The sequence below is a fragment of the Lagenorhynchus albirostris genome, chromosome 18 (assembly GCF_949774975.1).
Source record: "Lagenorhynchus albirostris chromosome 18, mLagAlb1.1, whole genome shotgun sequence".
In the NCBI taxonomy this organism is placed as follows: domain Eukaryota; kingdom Metazoa; phylum Chordata; class Mammalia; order Artiodactyla; family Delphinidae; genus Lagenorhynchus; species Lagenorhynchus albirostris.
In genome coordinates this window covers 50,722,745-50,742,612 of record NC_083112.1, presented here as the reverse complement: position 1 = coordinate 50,742,612, position 19,868 = coordinate 50,722,745, and the positions used below count along the sequence as shown (strand labels likewise).

Genomic DNA, 19,868 nt, shown 5'->3' with positions numbered 1-19,868 from the left:
GGGGAAATGACATATATCAAACGTTTATAACTGTCCATTATTAATTTGAACTGTGCTCAGGTGACTTATGAGATGGTTTAATGTGGTAATATCTAGAGTCTCAATTGGCCTCACCTGTCAGAGTGAATCAAAATTTGGAGGTGGGCTCATGTATAGTTTAAAAATAATATTCAATGTAACTATTGCTTGCTAAAATCCTCTTGGCTAAGGCTTATGGAAACTTGTGCATTTATTCAGCATATAGTTATTGAGAACTAACAATATGTCAGGGATTGGTGGACCAGACAGACATGATCCCTTTCCCTTTGAGGCTCTGAGAGACAGTTGGACATTACAGAACTTAAGTGTTAGAGATCTGTGGTCTAATGGTTATGGATATAGACTCAGACCCTGGCATGGCCACTTTTTATTTGGCTAACTAGCTTAAATTACGTAACTTTTCAGAGCTTTTCTTAACTTTTCATTTTTTTTTCCACCCGTAAAAGGGAGCTAATGATAATACCTGCTTCCTATGGTTCTTATAAGGTTATAGGAGATAATGCTTATGAAATGCTTAGAACAGAGCCTGGCACATGTAAGGGCTCAAGACATGTCAGCTAATACTGTTAATAATAGTAAATACTATTTCTGTATATACATATCTTTTTCAAGTATGCTAAATACTAACAATGGGAGTTTTTGAGGTATGCTTAACCAAAAGCCTTAAGTTAGTATAGGGTGAAAGGGAAGGTCACCTTAAGGAAGTGGTATCTGAACTAATAATATAGAATAGTTTTGCCAAAGTGTGGTATGAGAATTATATTATTTGTGATTTAAATAAAACAAATACTTCAACTTTTTAAAAATGTTTATATTTTAGTGTATGTTATAAATACTCAACAATCTTTGATTTTTACTGTTATTACTACTGAATAAGTTAAAATGCTTTAGTCACATTTAAAATTGACGCAAAAAATATTAAGATAATATGAGTGGCACTTGGATATGGCAACTATAATGAATGCAATATGTGAATAAGTGAAATTTAGGAATTACCTGTACGTTGGATTGTGGAAGAAAGCATTGTAGATTAAAAATGATCGAAAAATACTGCTTTGGAAAATCTCGCAGGTTTCTACAAAAACAGTGTTATTTCAGAATACTCTGGTGAGTATTTTACTCTGTTTTGCTGAGGCAGGTCAAAGCAAGTAAAGTACATGATTCAAAGGTTCCTTTGTTCTTGGGTCAGGAAAGTTTGAAATCTAGTGACCCTTCTGAGAATTGTTGAGAGGTGCTGCCACTTAGAGCAAGCGTTCAGGAGAAGCAGACTTGAGCTAAATGCCAGAGTAAAGATTTGTCCCAAGTCTAGATGATAACATTTTAAGATTTTGAAGCTTCATTAAAAAATTATAAAATTAATTTACTGATACCCTGCCCATCTTTTGGCTACTATTTCCCATTTTGGTGGATTATTTTATCCCAGAAATGAAAAGTTCTGCATTGAAGTGGTCCTTTTACGTTACTGATGATTTAGTAGGCCCAGAAAGGCTTCTTTTGTTGTTTCTTACCAAGTTTGTATCTTTCCTGTAGGTTTGGTAACAGATTTGAAGGGCCATTTTGTAACTCAGGTAGCTATGGGCAAAGCTCATACTTGTGTTTTAATGAAGAATGGAGAAGTTTGGACATTTGGTGTGAATAATAAAGGACAATGTGGACGAGACACTGGTGCCATGAACCAAGGTGGGAAAGGTAGGTGTTTAATGTGTGGATATTAAATTTTGTGTTGTTTTTTTCAATAATTTTTCAGAACACCATGGTGAAGAATCTTACTCTTTAAAAAACAAGTGGCTTTTTGATTTCATACTTAAAAATTATGAAAATTACTAAATTTCTTATTTATTTGTCAGTCTATCACTCACTGGAATAATCAATATACTTTAAACTTCTAATTTCTGAGCAAATGAGCTTGCTTACTTGTATTTTTTTCTTAATTTTATATGAAATGTAATAGCACTTCTTTGATTTAGCATCTTTAGTGGTTGAGTTATCTCAGAAAAGTGCATTTTTGAAACTCTTTGTTATTCGGTCCTTTCATACCCCATGTTTCAGTAATAACAATTTTTGGCAGCAGTCTATCTGCAAATATTATCTTCCTGTTTAACAGCATGTACTACCTGTAATTTAATCAGTTCTTGACAGCTAAGAGTGATCTGTAAGAATACTTGACCTTTTATCAAGAGTGAAATTGTAGATGCACCTTATATACTGTATCCTTTGCCCCAACACTCAGGCTGTTGAAGAAGGATGAGAGGGGTTAATCCTTTGCCACGTTTGTTGTGGGTTTTTTGTTTGTTTGTTTGTTTTTTGGTTATTGTTGTGTCTACCTCATTCTTACTCTCAGGTTTTACTTCTAGCTGCTATCAGTGTTGTCCTATACCCTTCACTCCAGTTTCAGGTTTTCTCTTTTTAATTTTGTATGGCTGGAGAATAGAAAATAGAGACATATTATTAGAATTAAGCACTAAACTGTGTTTAAAGCATGAATGGGTTTGAGGATTAATATTTGTATAAATTAACAAAAACAAGTTTAGTCTTTTGGGGGACTTCTTGATGGCAGGCTCATCTGGATATCAGGAGCCCTCTATTTTTTTCTTCACCTTATTTATATTTGTGTGTATTTAAAATACTTTAATTTTTAAAAGAGCAAGTCTATTAGAGCATATTGATTTTAAAGAAGAGGGAAGAACAAAATGAAATGAATCACTCCAAAATGGAAATTTTTTTTCTTCTTGCTGAACTCATGAGCCATGGATTTGGATAACACCTACTAGGCATAAAGGAGAGAAGCAGCTTAGTTTTCTATATATAGTATAAATATAGATTAAATTATATTTTATAAGGGTTCTGAACTGAATAAAACTGTTCTTTATTATCCTGAAACTATGTTTACACCTATGTTCTGGATTCTTAAGGTAAATTTTGTAATAACCAAAATGAAATTGTTAAAAGTTGTTTTTACTTATAAATCACACCCACTCTGTTAGTAAGTAATGCATTAGAAAGCAAACTGGTAGCCGTAAGACACATAATGAATACAGATTGCAGAGTTGCAAAGAAATAAAGGATTTTTTAAAAGATGTTTTTAAAAAGAAAACAGGAAAAGTACAGAAAATAATATTGCAGTGTAAAAAAATTGTGTATCTACCACTATGTCTTACCATTTTTCAGTAAAACAATATATAGATAAGATTCAAGTGGCCCACGTTCCCCTTCTAAGACTTATTATTGTACTCCATCTCTCTCCAGAATTAGTCATGATCATGATTTTGATTAATATCCTTTTGGTCATGTTCCTGTATTTGTACTTGTTTTTATATATTTTGTATATTATATGCTCATACTTTACACATAAAAAGATGATTTTTATAAGTGCTAATCTATTTATATTTTTCTGTAAATTTTTTTTTTAATCTCACCATTGTGTTTGAATTATAGTGACACTGGTACATATAAATCTAGATGACTCATGTTAACTGCTGTGTAATAAACCGTGCGACTAACATATCACAGTTTATCCATTCTCCTGCTGATAGATGAGTTATTTCCAGTTTTTCACTATTATAAATAATTTTAAAACCTCCTTTATTCATGTTTCCTGGCAGAAGTGTGTGAGGCTTTTCTCTAGTGTTGTAGATTTCAGCTTTGCTAGATTTTTCTTGAAAGAGGTTGTACCAATGGATATTCTTAGAAGGAAAGTCTGATTTTCCATATCACACTAATAGTATTGACAGACTGATTTTTGTCATTTTGTTGGCTATGACATGGTTTTTCATTGTAATTTTTTGTTATATTGAAGTATAACATACATGCAGAAAAGTACACATAGCGTAAGTGCACATCTTGATGAATTGTCACAAAATGAACAACACATTCATGTAATCAGCACCAAGATCAGGAATATTACCAGCATCCCAGGAAGCCCCCACTTATGTGCCTCTCCAGTTACTATCTACCTCTCCACTTAACACTATAAATTAGTTTTGCATACATTTGTACTTTATGTAAATGGAATCACGTAGTATGAGTTCTTTCGTGTCTAGTTTCTTTTCGTTAAGCTTTATGAGATTCATCCGTATTGTTGCCAGCTAGTTATATATTGTTCATTCTCATCGTTGTATAGTATTAAATTGTGTGAATATACCACAGTTTTAAAATCTTTTCTAGTATTATGGACATTGGGGTAGTTTCTAGTTTGGCTTGTGTTAGTGTTGCTCTGAACATTCTAGTAAATGTTGGTGAAAATATGAGTGCCCTTTTTTTGGGTATTTAACTAGGAGTAGAATTACTGAGTCTCTCTTGTAATTTGCATTCCCTCAACTATTAATAGTGAGTTAGATTCTCTTCAAACTTTTCTTGTTTGCTTGCCTTTTTTCCTATTGATTTGTAGGAATTTTTTGTATATTGTATTGTACGCCTTGCAAATATCTTTCACCAACCTGTGGCTTATCTTTTACATTTATTTATGGTTTCATTTGTTACATATAATTTAAAAATTTTGACAAGTTCTTCATTGTCTTTCCTTACAAATTTTTGCTTTATGTAGTCAGATTGGGGCCTTTATTTTCCATGTGAATTAGAATCAGTTTTTTTACTTGTCACTGTGATTGGGATTGCTTTGAATTTAGAGATTAATTTGAGCATGATAGTTATAGTACTGTTGGGATGATTAAATGAATAATACATATAGAGCCAGTTACAAGTAAATGCTCGATGTGGTTTAGCTATTGTTGTTGTTAAAAATATGACTTATGCCTTCTTAAGGATTTCTTTACTCTAACTCTTGACATAGTTATCCAGTACTTGGTCATCTAATTTCTCAACCTGTCCACAGATTAGAATTGGCAAAAATAAAAAAGATTATGTCTCCTATGAGTTCATTTGTACTGTTATAAGTGTAAGTGGTCAGAGAATAAGGTTGACTAAGAATAAGTGATGAAGTGAGTAAGATAGAACCTTGTCTTTGAGGATCTAGGTCTGCTATGAAAGACAAACATAAAAAATAATTACTTGATTCCCACAGATTTGCTCTTTCATTTTATGGACTTGTAGCACTATATGTTCTTCATAATTCTGTCACAGTTGTATGTTTATACCTTGCAGTATGGTTATTTGATTAATGTCAGTTTTTCTTAGTAGCTTGCAAGCTTTATAACTGCTCATTATCATAGTCCTCAGTGCCTAGAGCAGAGATCTGCAAACCATAATCTGATGCCTTATCTTCTCTGTGGCCTGTTTCTGTATGGCCCTTCAAGCTAAGAATGTATATTATATTTATAAAGGGTTATTTTTTAAAAAATGTGACATAGACTTATGTGGCCCCCAAAGCCTAAATTATTTACAATCTAGCCCTTTACAAAAAAGTTTGCTGACTCTGACATAAAGGAATGCCTGGGGCATAGTTGGTGTTCAATCAAAAAAAAATAGTTGAGTGAATTATAACACAATTAAATAAGTTGTAATTGAGGTATAAACAGGCTTTGAAGAGATAATCACTTATCCTGGAAAAAGCTGTAAGTGCTTTTATAGGAAATGACCTCCAAGTTGAGTTTTTGAAGGCTGAAAAGGAGTTTCTCTGGTAGATGAGATAGGAAGAGGCATCCGATGAATGAGGCAGAGAGATACAGGTGGAGCAGGAATGAGCAAAGGCCCTGAGCATGTGAAAGGACACAGGATGTTTATAAAGCAGAGGGAATTTAGGGTCAGCTGGAATACAGTTTGCATGGAGGAAATGAGGTTGGAGAAAATCGGGAGCCATGTTGTGACTGACTGTATCTTGCTAAGAAGTTTTGTTCTTTTGAAGACCTTTGAAAGTCATGGGAGGTTTGTAAATTGTGAAGTCATAGGATCAAATACATATTTTAAGAAGCTGATTTCCGGGCTTCCCTGGTGGCGCAGTGGTTAAGAATCCAGCTGCCAATGCAGGGGACATGGGTTCAAGTCCTGGTCCAGGAAGCTCCCACATTCCACGGAGCAACTAAGCCTGTGCGCACAACTACTGAGCCTGCGCTCTAGAGCCTGTGCTCTGCAACAAGAGAAGCCACCACAATGAGAAGCCCGCACACTGCCACAAAGAGTAGCCTCTGCTCACCACAACTAGAGAAATCCTGCATGCAGCAATGAAGACCCAACGCAGCCAAAAATAAATAATAAATTAAATAAATTTATTTAAAAAAAAAAAGCTAATTTCCAACAATGAGAGGATGTTCTAGAGTGGACGAACTCTTGGCTTTTAGAATGTGGTTAGGAGACTTTCTTTGGTCTGTTGAACAAAAGTATTGGCGGTGAGGATGGAAAGTAGGGACTAAAATCAGAAAAAATTAGACATACGAGTGACAGAAAGTAACAGCTACGAGATACTCCTGCCATCACTGCCTCTTTTTTTTTTTTTTTTTTTTTTTTTTTTTTGCGGTACGCGGGCCTCTCACTGTTGTGGCCTCTCCCGTTGCGGAGCACAGGCTCCGGATGCGTAGGCTCAGCGGCCATGGCTCACGGGCCCAGCCGCTCCGCGGCATGTGGGATCTTCCCGGACCGGGGCACGAACCCGCGTCCCCTGCATCGGCAGGTGGACTCTCAACCACTGCGCCACCAGGGAAGCCCTAGATATATCTTTTTGCAGAAAGGAAATGGAGAGAGCATTCATTAGTGGTCTCTAAATTAAATTTTATTTTTGTTCCTCTAATATTTTATCATTCCTGTGTATATCCATTGAGATTAGTATGTGTTCTACATTTTTTAAATTGGGAAATAAAATTACCAGTTTTTTAGACATGGGAATAATCTAGATGAAAATTATAAACTGATCTTTCAAATAGGGTTTGGAGTTGAAAATATGGCAACAGCAATGGATGAGGACCTGGAAGAAGAGCTAGATGATAAAGACGAGAAGTCCATGATGTGTCCTCCAGGCATGCATAAGTGGAAGCTGGAGCAGTGCATGGTGTGCACCGTGTGTGGAGACTGTACCGGTTATGGAGCCAGCTGTGTCAGCAGTGGACGTCCGGACAGAGTCCCTGGAGGGTAAGAGAATGATTAAGACTCAGGATAAAATAATAGTAGAAATTACGCAAAACACATTCCTTTTCAAAGTTATTCTAGAGTTCATTCTGTTGTGTTGTTCTTAAAGGCACACTGGCATGTAATTATAATTCTTATAATTCTACTATAATTTACTTCAGTGTTATTTTATTGTGCTTTTCTTTCATTTGATTTCTTTAAACCTTTTACTTTATTTTACTTTATTTTTTATCATCTTTATTGGAGTATAATTGCTTTAAAATCATGTATTAGTTTCTGCTTTATAACAAAGTGAATCAGCTATACGTATACATATATCTCCATATCCCCTCCCTCTTGAGCCTCCCTCCCACCCTCCCTATCCCACCCCTCTAGGTGGTCACAAAGCACCGAGCTGATCTCCCTGTCCTATGCGGCTGCTTCCCACTATTTTACGTTTGGTAGTATATATATGTCAGTGCTACTCTCTCACTTCGTCCCAGCTTACCCTTCCCCCTCCCCATATCCTCAAGTCCATTCTCTACATCTGCAGCATTATTCCTGTCCTGCCCCTAGGTTCATCAGAACCATTTTTTTTTTTTTTTTAGATTCCATATATATGTGTTAGCATATTGTATTTGTTTTTCTCTTTCTGACTTACTTCACTCTGTATGACAGACTCTAGGTCCATCCACCTCACTGCAAATAACTCATTTTCAGTTTTTTTTATGAGTGAGTAATATTCCATTGTATATATGTGCCACATCTTCTTTATCCATTCATCTGTCGATGGACTTTAGGTTGCTTCCATGTCCTGGCTATTGTAAATAGAGCTGCAGTGAACATTGTGGTACATGACTCTTTTGGAATTATGGTTTTCTCAGGGTGTAGACCCAGTAGTGGGATTGCTGGGTCATATGGTAGTTCTATTTTTAATTTTTTAAGGAACCTCCATAACTGTTCTCCATAATGGCTGTACCAATTTACATTCCCACCAACAGTGCAAGAGGGTTCCCTTTTCTCCACACCCTCTCCAGCACTTATTGTTTGTAGATTTTTTGATGATGGCCATTCTGACTGGTGTGAGATGATACCTCATTGTAGTTTTGATTTACATTTCTCTAATGATTAGTGATGTTGAGCATTCTTTCATGTGTTTGTTGGCAACCTGTATATCTTCTTTGGAAAAATGTCTATTTAGGTCTTCTGCCCATTTTTGGATTGGTTTTTTGACATTGAGCTACATGAGCTGCTTGTAAATTTTGGAGATTAATCCTTTGTCAGCTGCTTCATTTGCAAATATTTTCTCTCATTCTGAGGGTTGTCTTTTCGTCTTGTTTATGGTTTCTTTTGCTGTGCAAAAGCTTTTAGGTTTCATTAGGTCCCATTTGTTTATTTTTGTTTCTATTTCCATTTCTCTAGGAGGTGTGTCAACAAGGATCTTGCTGTGATTTATGTCATAGAGTGTTCTGCCTATGTTTTCCTCTAAGAGTTTTATAGTGTCTGGCCTTACATTTAAGTCTTTAATGCATTTTGAGTTTATTTTTATGTATGGTGTTAGGGAGTGATCTAATCTCATACTTTTATATGTAGCGCTCCAGTTTTTGCAGCACCACTTATTGAAGAGACTGTCTTTTCTCTATTGTACATTCTTGCCTCCTTTATCAAAACTAACGTGACCATGTGTGTGTGGGTTGATCTCTGTGCTTTCTATCCTGTTCCATTGATCTATATTTCTGTTTTTGTGCCAGTACCATACTGTCTTGATTACTGTAACTTAGAGGTATAGTCAGAAGTAAGGGAGTATGATTCCTCCAGTTCCATTTTTCTTTCTCAAGATTACTTTGGCTATTCGAGGTCTTTTGTGTTTCCATACAAATTGTGAACATTTTTGTTCTGGTTCTGTGAAAAATGCCATTGGTAATTTGATAGGGATTGCATTGATTCTGTAGATTGCTTTGGGTAGTAGAGTCATTTTCACAATGTTGATTCTTTCAATCCAGGAACATGGTATATCTCTCCATCTGTTTCTATCGTCTTTAATTTCTTTCATCAGTGTCTTATAGTTTTCTGCACACAGGTCTTTTGTCTCCTTAGGTAGGTTTATTCCTAGGTATTTTATTCTTTTTGTTGCAGTGGTAAATGGGAGTGTTTCCTTCATTTCTCTTTCAGATTTTTCATCATTAGTGTATAGGAATACAAGAGATTTCTGTGCATTAATTTTGTATCCTGCTACTTTATCAAATTCATTGATTAGCTCTCGTAGTTTTCTGGTAGCGTCTTTAGGATTCTCTATGAGTAGTGTCACGTCATCTGCAAACAGTGACGGCTTTACTTCTTCTTTTCCATTTTGGATTCCTTTTATTTCTTTTTCTTCTCTGATTGCTGTGGCTAAAACTTCCAAAACTATGTTGAATAAGAGTGGTGAGATTGGGCAACCTTGTCTTGTTCCTGATCTTAGTGGAAATGGTCTCAGTTTTTCACCATTGAGAATGATGTTGGCTGTGGGTTTGTCATATATGGCCTTTATTATGTTGCGGTAAGTTCCTTCTATGCCTACTTTCTGGAGGGTTTTTATCATAAACGGGTGTTGAATTTTGTCAAAAGCTTTTTCTGTATCTATTGAAATGATCATATGGTTTTTATCCTTCAATTTGTTATATATGGTGTATCACATTGATTGATTTGCGTATATTGAAGAATCCTTGCATTCCTGGCGTAAACCACACTTGATCATGGTGTATGATGCTTTTAATGTGCTGTTGGATTCTGTTTGCTAGTATTTTGCTGAGGATTTTTGCATCTATGTTCATCAGTGATATTGGGCTGTAGTTTTCTTCCTTTGTGACATCTTTAGTTTTGGTATCAGGGTGATGGTGGACTTGCAGAATGAGTTTGGGAGTGTTCCTCCCTCTGCTATATTTTGGAAGAGCTTGAGAAGGATAGGTGTTAGCTCTTCTCTAAATGTTTGATAGAATTCGCTTGTGAAGCCATCTGGTCCTGGGCTTTTGTTTGTTGGAAGATTTTTAATCAGAGTCTCAATTTCAGTGCTTGTGATGGTCTGTTTGTGTTTTCTATTTCTTCCTGGTTCAGTCTCAGAATACTGTGTTTTTCTAAGAATTTGTCCATTTCTTCCAAGTTGTCCATTTTATTGACATAAAGGTGCTTGTAGTAATCTCTCATGATCTTTTGTATTTCTGCAGTGTCAGTTGTTACTTCTCCTTTTTCATTTCTAATTCTATTGATTTGAGTCTTCTCCCTTTTTTTTTTTGATGAGTCTGGCTAATGGTTTATCAGTTTTGGTTATCTTCTCAAAGAACCAGCTATTAGTTTTTTTGATCTTTGCTATCGTTTCCTTCATTTCTAATCTGATCTTTAAGATTTCTTTCCTTCTGCTAACTTTGGGGTTTTTTTTGTTCTTCTTTCTCTAATTGCTTTAGGTGTAAGGTTAGGTTGTTTATGTGGGATGTTTCTTATTTCTTGAGGTAGGATTGTATTGCTATAAGCTTCCCTCTTAGAACTGCTTTTGGTGCATCCCATAGGTCTTGGGTCGTTGTGTTTTCATTGTCATTTGTTTCTAGGTATTTTTTGATTTCTTCAGTAATCTCTTGGTTATTAAGTAGTGTATTGTTTAGCCTCCATGTGTTTGTATTATTTCAGATTTTTTCCCTGTGATTGATATCTAGTCTCATAACGTTGTGTTCAGAAAAGATAGTTGATACGATTTCAATTTTCTTAAATTTACCAAGGCTTGATTTGTGACCCACGCTATGATCTATCCTGGAGAATGTTCCATGAGCACTTGAGAAGAAAGTGTATTCTGTTGTTTTTGGATGGAATGTCCTATAAATATATATTAAGTCCATCTTGTTTAATGTATCATTTAAAGGTTGTGTTTCCTTATTTATTTTTATTTTGGATGATCTCTCCATTGGTGAAAGGGGGGTGTTAAAGTCCCCTCCCATGAATGTGTTACTGTCGATTTCCCCTTTTATGGCTGTTAGCATTTGCCTTATGTATTGAGGTGCTCCTATGTTGGGTGCATAAATATTTACGATTGATCCCTTGATCATTCTGTAGTGTCCTTCTTTGTCTCTTACAGTAGTCTTTATTTTAAAGTCTATTTTGTCTGATATGAGAATTGCTACTCCAGCTTTCTTTTGGTTTACATTTGCATGGAGAGTATCTTTTTCCATCCTCTCACTTTCAGTCTGTATATGTCCCTAGGTCTGAAGTGGGTCTCTTGTAGACAGCATATATACGAGTCTTGTTTTTGTATCCATTCAGCCAGTCTATGTCTTTTCGTTGGGGCATTTAATCCATTTACATTTAAGGTTATTGTCAATATGTATGTTCCTATTACGATTTTCTTAATTGTTTTGGGTTTATTATTGTAGGTCTTTTCCTTCTCTTGTGTTTCCTGTCTAGAGAAGTTCCTTTAGCATTTGTTGTAAAGCTGGTTTGGTGGTGCTGAATTCTCTTAGCTTTTGCTTGTCTGTAAAGGTGTTGATTTCTCTGTTGAATCTGAATGAGATCCTAGCTGAGAAGAGTAATCTTGGTTATAGGTTTTTCCCTTTTGTCACTTTAAATATGTCCTGCCACTCCTTTATGGCTTGCAGAGTTTCTGCTGAAAGATCAGCTGTTAACTTTATGGGGATTCCCTTGTATGTTATTTGTTGTTTTTCCCTTGCTGCTTTTAATACTTTTTCTTTGTATTTACTTTTTGATAGTTTGATTAATGTGTGTCTTGATGTGTTTCTCCTTGGATTTATCCTGTATGGGACTCTCTGTGCTTCCTGGACTTGAGTAACTATTTCCTTTTCCATATTAGGGAAGTTTTCAACTATAATCTCTTCAAATATTTTCTCAGTCCCTCTCTTTTTCTCTTCTTATTCTGAGACCCCCATAATTCAAATGTTGGTGCATGTAATGTTGTCCCAGAGGTCTCTAAGACTGTCCTCAGTTCTTTTCAATCTTTTTTCTTTACTCTGCTCTGCAGTTGTTATTTCCACTATTTTATCTTCCAGGTCACTTATCCATTCTTGTGCCTCAGTTATTCTGCTATTGATTCATTCTAGAGAATTTTTAGTTTCATTTATTGTGTTATTCATCATTGTTTGTTTGCACTTTAGTTCTTCTAGGTCCTTGTTAAACGTTTCTTCTGTTTTCTCCATTCTATTTCCAAGATTTTGGATCATCTCTACTGTCATTACTCAGAATTCTTTTTCAGGAAGCCTGCCTGTTTCCTCTTCATTTGTTAGGTCTGGTGGGTTTTTACCTTGCTTCTTCATCTGCTGTGTGTTTCTGTGTCTTCTCATTTTGCTTAACTTACTGTGTTTCAGGTCTCCTTTTCTCAGGCTGCACGTTCGTAGTTCCTCTTTGTTTTTGGTGTCTGCCCCCGGTGGCTAAGGTTGGTTAAGTGGGTTTTGTAGGCTTCCTGGAGGAAGGGACTAGTGCCTGTGTTCTGGCGGATGAGGCTGGATCTTGTCTTTCTGGTAGGCAGGGCCACGTCTGGTCATGTGTTTTGGGATGTCTGTGACGTTATTATGATTTTAGGCAGCCTGTGTAGTAATGGGTGGGTTTGTGTTTCAGTCTTGCTAGTTGTTTGGCATAGGGTGTCCAGCACTGTAGCTTGCTGGTCGTTGAGTGGAGCTGGGTTTAGCGTTGAGACGGAGATCTCTGGGAGAGCTTTGGCTGAATGATATTATGTGGAGCTGGGCGGTCCCTGGTGGACCAGTGTTCTGAACTCGGCTCTCCCACCTGAGATGCACAGGCCTAAGACCCGGGCAGAGCACCAAGGCCCTGTTAGCCATATGGCTCAGAAGAAAAGGGAGAAGAAAAGAAACAAAGAAAGAAAAGATAATGATAATAAAGTAAAATAAAGTTGTTAAAATAAAAAATTAAAAAATAATTATTAAAAATAAAAAAATTAAAAAGTAATAAAAAAATCAAAAAGAAAAAGAAGAGAGCAGCCAAACTGAAAAACAAATCCACCAATGATAACAAGTGCTAAAAACTATACTAAAAACAAAATAACAGGACAGACAGAACCCTAGGACAAATGGTAAAAGCAAAGCTGTACGCACAAAGTCACACAAAGAAGCCTAAGGATACACACTCACGAAAAGAGAAAAAGGAAAAAATATATATATATCGTTTCTCCCAAAGTCCACTGCCTCAGTTTTGGGATGATTCGTTGTCTATTCAGGTATTCCACAGATGCAGGGTACGTGTATCAAGTTGATTGTGGAGATTTCATCCGCTGTTCCTGAGGCTGTTGGGAGAGATTTCCCTTTCTCTTCCTTGTTCCTGCAGCTCCAGGGTTTCAGCTTTGGATTTGGCCCCGCCTCTGCATGTAGGTCGCCTGAGGGCCACTGTTCTTTGCTCAGACAGGACAACGTTAAAGGAGCAGCTGATTAGGGGGCTCTGGCTCACTCAGGCCGGGGGGAGGGAGGGGTACGGATGTGGGGCGAGCCTGCAGTGGCAGAGGCCAGCATGAAGTTTCACCAGCCTGAGGCGTGCCGCGCGTTCTCCCGGAGAAGTTGTCCCTGGATCATGGGACCCTGGCAGTGGCGGGCTGCACAGGCTCCCTGGAGGAGAGGTGTGGACAGTGACCTGTGCTCGCACACAGGCTTCCTGGTGGCTGTAGCAGCAGCCTTAGCTTTTCATGCCCGTCTGTGGTGTCCGCGCTGATAGCCGCGCCTCGCGCCCATCTCTGGAGCTTGTTTAGGTGGTTCTCTGAATGCCCTCTCCTCGCGCACCCCAAAACAATGGTTTCTTGCCTCTTCGGCAGCTCCAGACTTTTTCCCGGGCTCCCTCCCGGCTAGCCGTGGTGCACTAACCCCCCTTCAGGCTGTGTTCACGCTGCCAACCCCAGTCCTCTCCCTGGGATCCAACCTCCGAAGTCCGAGCCTCAGCTCCCAGCCCACGCCCGGGTGAGCAGACAAGCCTCTCGGTGAGTGCTGGTTGACACCGATCCTCTGTGCGGGAATCTCTCCGCTTTGCCCTCCGCACCCCTGTTACTGTGCTCTCCTCCGTGGCTCCGAAGCTTACCGCCCTCCACGGCTCCGAAGCTTCCCCCCTCCGCCACCCGCAGTCTCTGCCCACGAAGGGGCTTCCTAGTGTGTGGAAACCTTTCCTCCTTCACAGCTCCCTCCCACTGGTGCAGGTCCCATCCCTATTCTTTTGTCTCTGTTTTTTCTTTTTCTTTTGCCCTCTCCAGGTACATGGGTGGTTTCTTGCCTTTTGGGAGGTTTGAGGTCTTCTGCCAGCATTCAGTAGGTGTTCTGTAGGAGTTGTTCCACATGTAGATGTATTTCTGATGTTTTTGTGGGGAGGAAGGTGATCTCCATGTCTTACTCCTCTGACATCTTGAAGTTCTCTCTTATTTTAAATTTTTTCCTCAAGTTCCTCAGTTCATTTTATTACTTAAATTTTTATTTCACAAAAAAATGTACTTGTACATATATTGTGTTTTTATGTATTGGTGAATCTATTTCTATGGAGTGTTTTTCCAGGACTGTTACTGCTTGTTTAAAAACTATTGTTTTTTGTTTTTGTTTGTTTTGTTTATGGTGGTTAATGTTTTTAAAAAATGAAGCGTTTCTGTTTTCACTAACAGCAGTAAAAGGCAGTTTCTTTTGAAATACTTCCAGCAGCAGATCATATAATTCTTTAATTTCTGTCAATTCAGTGAATGTGAAGTGATATCTCATCATTATTTTCATATATATTTCCATGACTCACATTTTTCCTGGATATTTAAATATACTCTTCTGTGAGTTTTCTCTTAAAAACCTTTGCCTGTATTGTTTTTATCCTTAAAAATTGAAAGATGTTCTCTGAATATTCTTCATATTAACTGTTTTCTGTCTTCTCTACAAATAGTGTTTCCCAATTTACTTATGATCATATAACTAACTTAGGTTATATTCTGTTACGCAAAAGCACTTAACATTTTTAAGAAGCAAATACGTATTTCTTTGAAATTTTTGAATTTTCTATCTAGACTAGAAAGGTCTCAGTTTCTAGATGATTATATGATATCTTAAATATTCTTCAAAAAGACTGTTTTATTTCTTTTTACATTAATAAATTTTAAAGCCAATGGATGATTATTGTTCTGATGTGGGCTAGACATCTAACTGTATTTTCTTACCAGTAGCCAGTTGTACAGTCATTACGTGTGAAATGGCTACCAGATTTATCATTTATTATATTCCCTTATATATCAGAATCTATTTTCTGGGCCTTCCATTATTTCCCTGACCTACTGATCTAGTCTTATGCTAATATTATGTGGTTTATGTTTTGTATGGTATTTTAACATTTAGTAAGGTTAGCTACTCTCAGTGTCTGTCTTTTTTAATTGTTTGGGGGACTATTCTTAGTATTTAATTAAAAAATATAATTTAAATTGAAATTGCATTTAATTTATCTGTTAGTTTTAGAAGAATTGATTTTTATGGTATTAAATATTCCCACTCAGTAACAGGATGTGTCTTTCCATTTATTCAGATTCTGTTTTTGTTTTGAATTTTGTTGGGATATAGTTGATTTACAATGTTGTGTTAGTTTCAGGTGTATAACAAAGTGAGTCAGTTATACATATACATATATCCACTCTTTTTTAGATTCTTTTCCCATATAGGCCATTACAGACTATTGAGTAGAGTTCCCTGTGCTATACAGTAGGTCCTTATTAGTTATCTGTTTTATATACAGTAGTGTGTGTGTGTCAATCCCAATCTTCCAATTTATCCCTCCTCCCCTTGTTACCCCCCAGTATCCATAAGTTTAGTTTCTACATCTTAACTCTATTTTTATTGATATTTTATAGATAAATTCATTTGTAGCCTTTTTTTAGATTCTACATATAAGCGATATCATATGATATTTGTCTCTGTCTGACTTAAGCCATTATTTTAAAACAGGTCATAAATTTCCTTAATGCTTGGGTCTGTGCCTTCATTTGTAGTCTTTTCGTAAGACTGCTTTAATGCCAAAGATCTGTTTATTTGTGTTGAACATGAATTTTTTCGGTGTGGAATTATCAAAATCATACAGAATACTCAATTAGGGGTATATAATTTTCTTTTGAATTGATAAATTATTCGCAATTTTAGGAATTTGAGGAGCTATCACTACTAAAGTTGCGTTATTCCTGTTATAATTACCCTTTTCATTCTTGTTGGACTACTTTTTTTCCCCCAGGGTTCTATGTTGTTATCACTTTAAAGTTAATATGTGAGTTTGGCAGAATCAGAATGCAGGTTTTCCCCTAGAATCTTGGAGAGAATTTCAAGTCCTATTTTTGTGTTGCCGTTTATAGCTAATATAATGGGGTATCCTTTGGGAGATCAAATTAATTATCATACATCTTTGTATTATGATAGATCTGATCTTTGTAAGATCAGGTTATTTATGATAATTAGCCGACTTTGGGAAGTAGGGGGAATATTGTGAAAAAAAAGCCTGAGTGAGAACAGCCACCTCCTCCTCTCTGGCTTCCCTATTTGACACCTCGTTAGTATTCAGGTGCTTCTTCCCAAATAATGTCTGGATTTCCTATGAGTATATTTCTGGGTTTATACTTGACCTAACATAGTTAAATAGATCATATATAATAGGCCTTTTCTTTTAGGCTGTGGAATATTATGATTTTTTAACAATTAATTTTCTTTGCATTTTTAGTCTGTTAAAAAATATTTTGGCTCTCTTTATCAAAGGATAGTATTTCTTCTAGAAAGCTATATATTTGGCTCTGTTTAGTGTATTTAAGCCCCTAACTTGTTTATTTTAAAGTTTAATTTGGATTAAAGAAAGATTCTGTGATTTTTTTTAAAAACAACATTGGAGTTGAAATTTATCTTTTTGGATCTTTCCCAAGCTATTTCCATTTAAAATTAAGTGTTCCCAATCTCTGAACCTAAGCCATTGATAAATGTCATAAGTGAATTTCTAAAGTCTTTGGTCCTTTCTGAAGTTAATTCTTCTTCTTCTTTTTTCCCCAGAGATATACTATCAGTTTCCATAATTATTTACAGATTTAAATGGATAGAATCTAACCAAGTACAGTAATTTCTTTATTAGTGAAGCAGAAATAAAGACACAAATAAAGTCAACTTAGGAATAAATATGGAGGACACTAAGCACTATTACAGATGACTTAAATATCATAAAACTGTGACTACATATCTTAGAATAAATTTAGAATTAAACATTATTTTTAAAATAGTGCCCATGGCTAAGTCAGTAGGGCCTATTATTTTTATCAGTTTGTTACTGTTGTAGTAAATGATCTTCCAAATTGTCACTAATACTGGCTTTTGAAAGCCAGGAGTTTCACAGGGCACCTAGCTATGTGTTTCAAAACTGTTGCCAGGTAGATCCTTTGTCTTGTGTCTCCACAAATCTGGATAACCAGGGAGAGGCTCAGTGAGGCTGTCACAAGTTTTTCAGGACTGATCCAACCAAATAACTTTAAAGCTGGGACTTCAGCAGGATATGTGACTAAGAAATTAGTGTTCACCGACCCTCTAGCCAGCTTCTGGGAGTGTTCTTGTTTTCTTTTATGTTATAATCAAAGGCCATATGCTTAGTTCACAAATGATAGGAAAAGGACAAAGAAGAGGAAAAATAACAAGTAATTGGATGCAGTGAAAGAGAATGGGAGATGATGGCGTGTAAAGGAGAGGGAGGGGTAAGGAGACAGAATTCATGAAGCTGGCAAGCTGGGCTCACTCATTGAAGGCTGCCCACATCTCCCTTATCTGGGAGATAGCCATGTTGTTTGTTTGCTAACCTCTTAATACTAAAGCTGCTGGTGCCTCGCTAATTGTGAAACCTTTTTAAAGACGTTATTAATAATGGCTTTGAAGATAGCAGAATCCATTTGTCTTTTCTGTAGAAATATACCAATTATGCCTATCAGGAGTGTGTAATATCTCTTCATACCTTTTAATTATTCATCTCTTCATACCTTTTCTTTAAAATTGACAAATCCTGATCTGAAGGGGTGATTTCATTGCTGATTCATTTAAGTTAATCTTAAAAGTGCAGAAAAGATGTTACGGAGTTTTAAGGAAAGAGAAGGATTTCAGTTAATAATTTATTTGTTTATTTTTAGGATCTGTGGTTGTGGTTCTGGAGAATCTGGCTGTGCTGTATGTGGATGTTGCAAGGCTTGTGCAAGAGAATTGGATGGTCAAGAGGCAAGACAAAGAGGGATTCTTGATGCAGTGAAGGAGATGATACCTTTAGACCTTCTGTTAGGTAGTATTTCTGATAGTCTAAATAATTCCTTTTAGATATGTGTTAAAAAATTAAGATAATAGTTGATTATGCAGTACTCTGTGTTTGGTAACTGACAGTGTGTCATTGATTAAGGGATGAGATGCTTTTTCTCTTTTTTGCTAAGATCCTTGTGGTAAAAATCATTTGTGTTTTAGACAGTGTTTTTGCTAGCTTTTACTTTCTTGAATTTCATATAGTTCTGTCATATCTATTATAAAACTAATTGACTGACTGACTGTCAATCATCTAGCTGTCCCAGTACCCGGGGTTAACATTGAAGAACACCTTCAGTTACGACAAGAAGAAAAACGGCAGCGTGTAATCAGGAGACACAGATTAGATGAAGGAAGAGGTAAGATGTAGCTGCAGAGAAAATGTATATGAAAATACATTTTCTTACCCTATACTGAGACCAGTTAAAAGTTTACAGAATAGGCTGATTTGGTAAGAAATTAAAATTAGTAACATTCTAGTAACTCATGAAAGTATTATGAAAATATTCAGCGTATTACAATTGTGCTAATAACATACATTTAATTCGGTAGTGTGTTTATGGCATAGGTCAACCATATTAAGAATTGTGCCATATGCCAAGCATCAAAAACTATTAGCAATGGCAATCTTTAAAAAAATACAAATTCGAAGAACTGTCCTTCACCCATATTTTGACTCATCTACTTAACTCTGAACACCAAATTAGTTTAGTATTTTAAGTTCTGATTTCTTACTCATTTACAATTGTTATCATTTGGGCATAGTCTCACTGCTCTTCCTTCCAATTTAGTGCATAATTATGCTTTTATGTATCTTTCCGGAAAAAGCTTATTCTGGTTATGTACAAGAAGGGTTAGTTGGAGGGTCTGCAGGTTTTAATTGCAAAGATAGATTTATTATCTATCTTTTCCTCATTGTTTATGACCATTTCTCAGCCTAAAAACTACATTTAACAGTGATTATAGTAAGTATTTTAGTATATATCCAACAAGCAGAGATAAATATAAGTATTACTAAAGTTATTCTTGCCCAATAGAATCTTTTCTTTGTAGATTAAGACAGATTGTTACAAAGGTCTGTAATTTTATTCCTCTGCGAGGCAAAATTTTGATTCAAAATATTTAGTGATATTGTATATTTTAATACTTATTAAAATGGCATGGTATTTGATACAGGAGATAAAACCTATTACTCATTTAACCATCATTACAGACTTTTTTAGGCATTCTTTTTTTAATATAAAATGGAGTAAGTATTGAATATAAAATATATAGCACACATGGTAATTCTGTTTTTATTAAACTTAGGTCATAAGACATCTGCTTAGAGCTTGAAGATTGTTCTTTATAGTGTCTAATAAGCAATGTTGAGGAATTGATACAGTGAATATTTGCTGTTAGTTTGGCTTTGTTTACATAAAATCATTGCCTTTAAATGATATTTTAATGAGATTAATGTATCTACTCTTATTTATATTGTATAAATGTATGAGAAAATTGCATATTAAATGTTATGTAGAGAATAGGGTAAAATTTAAGTTCTGGGTC

General features: G+C 36.0%; 1 protein-coding gene across 1 annotated transcript in view; it reads left to right on the top strand.

The window, feature by feature from the left end:
- The window catches only part of MYCBP2 (MYC binding protein 2), a 273,159-nt gene that overhangs the window by 70,427 nt on the left and 182,864 nt on the right, over window positions 1-19,868 (top strand). The window contains exons 14-17 of the mRNA XM_060129458.1: window positions 1,570-1,728; window positions 6,852-7,056; window positions 18,161-18,306; window positions 18,578-18,679. Of these exons, the coding sequence (XP_059985441.1) occupies window positions 1,570-1,728; window positions 6,852-7,056; window positions 18,161-18,306; window positions 18,578-18,679 (612 nt within the window). The remainder of the gene's footprint in view (window positions 1-1,569; window positions 1,729-6,851; window positions 7,057-18,160; window positions 18,307-18,577; window positions 18,680-19,868) is intronic.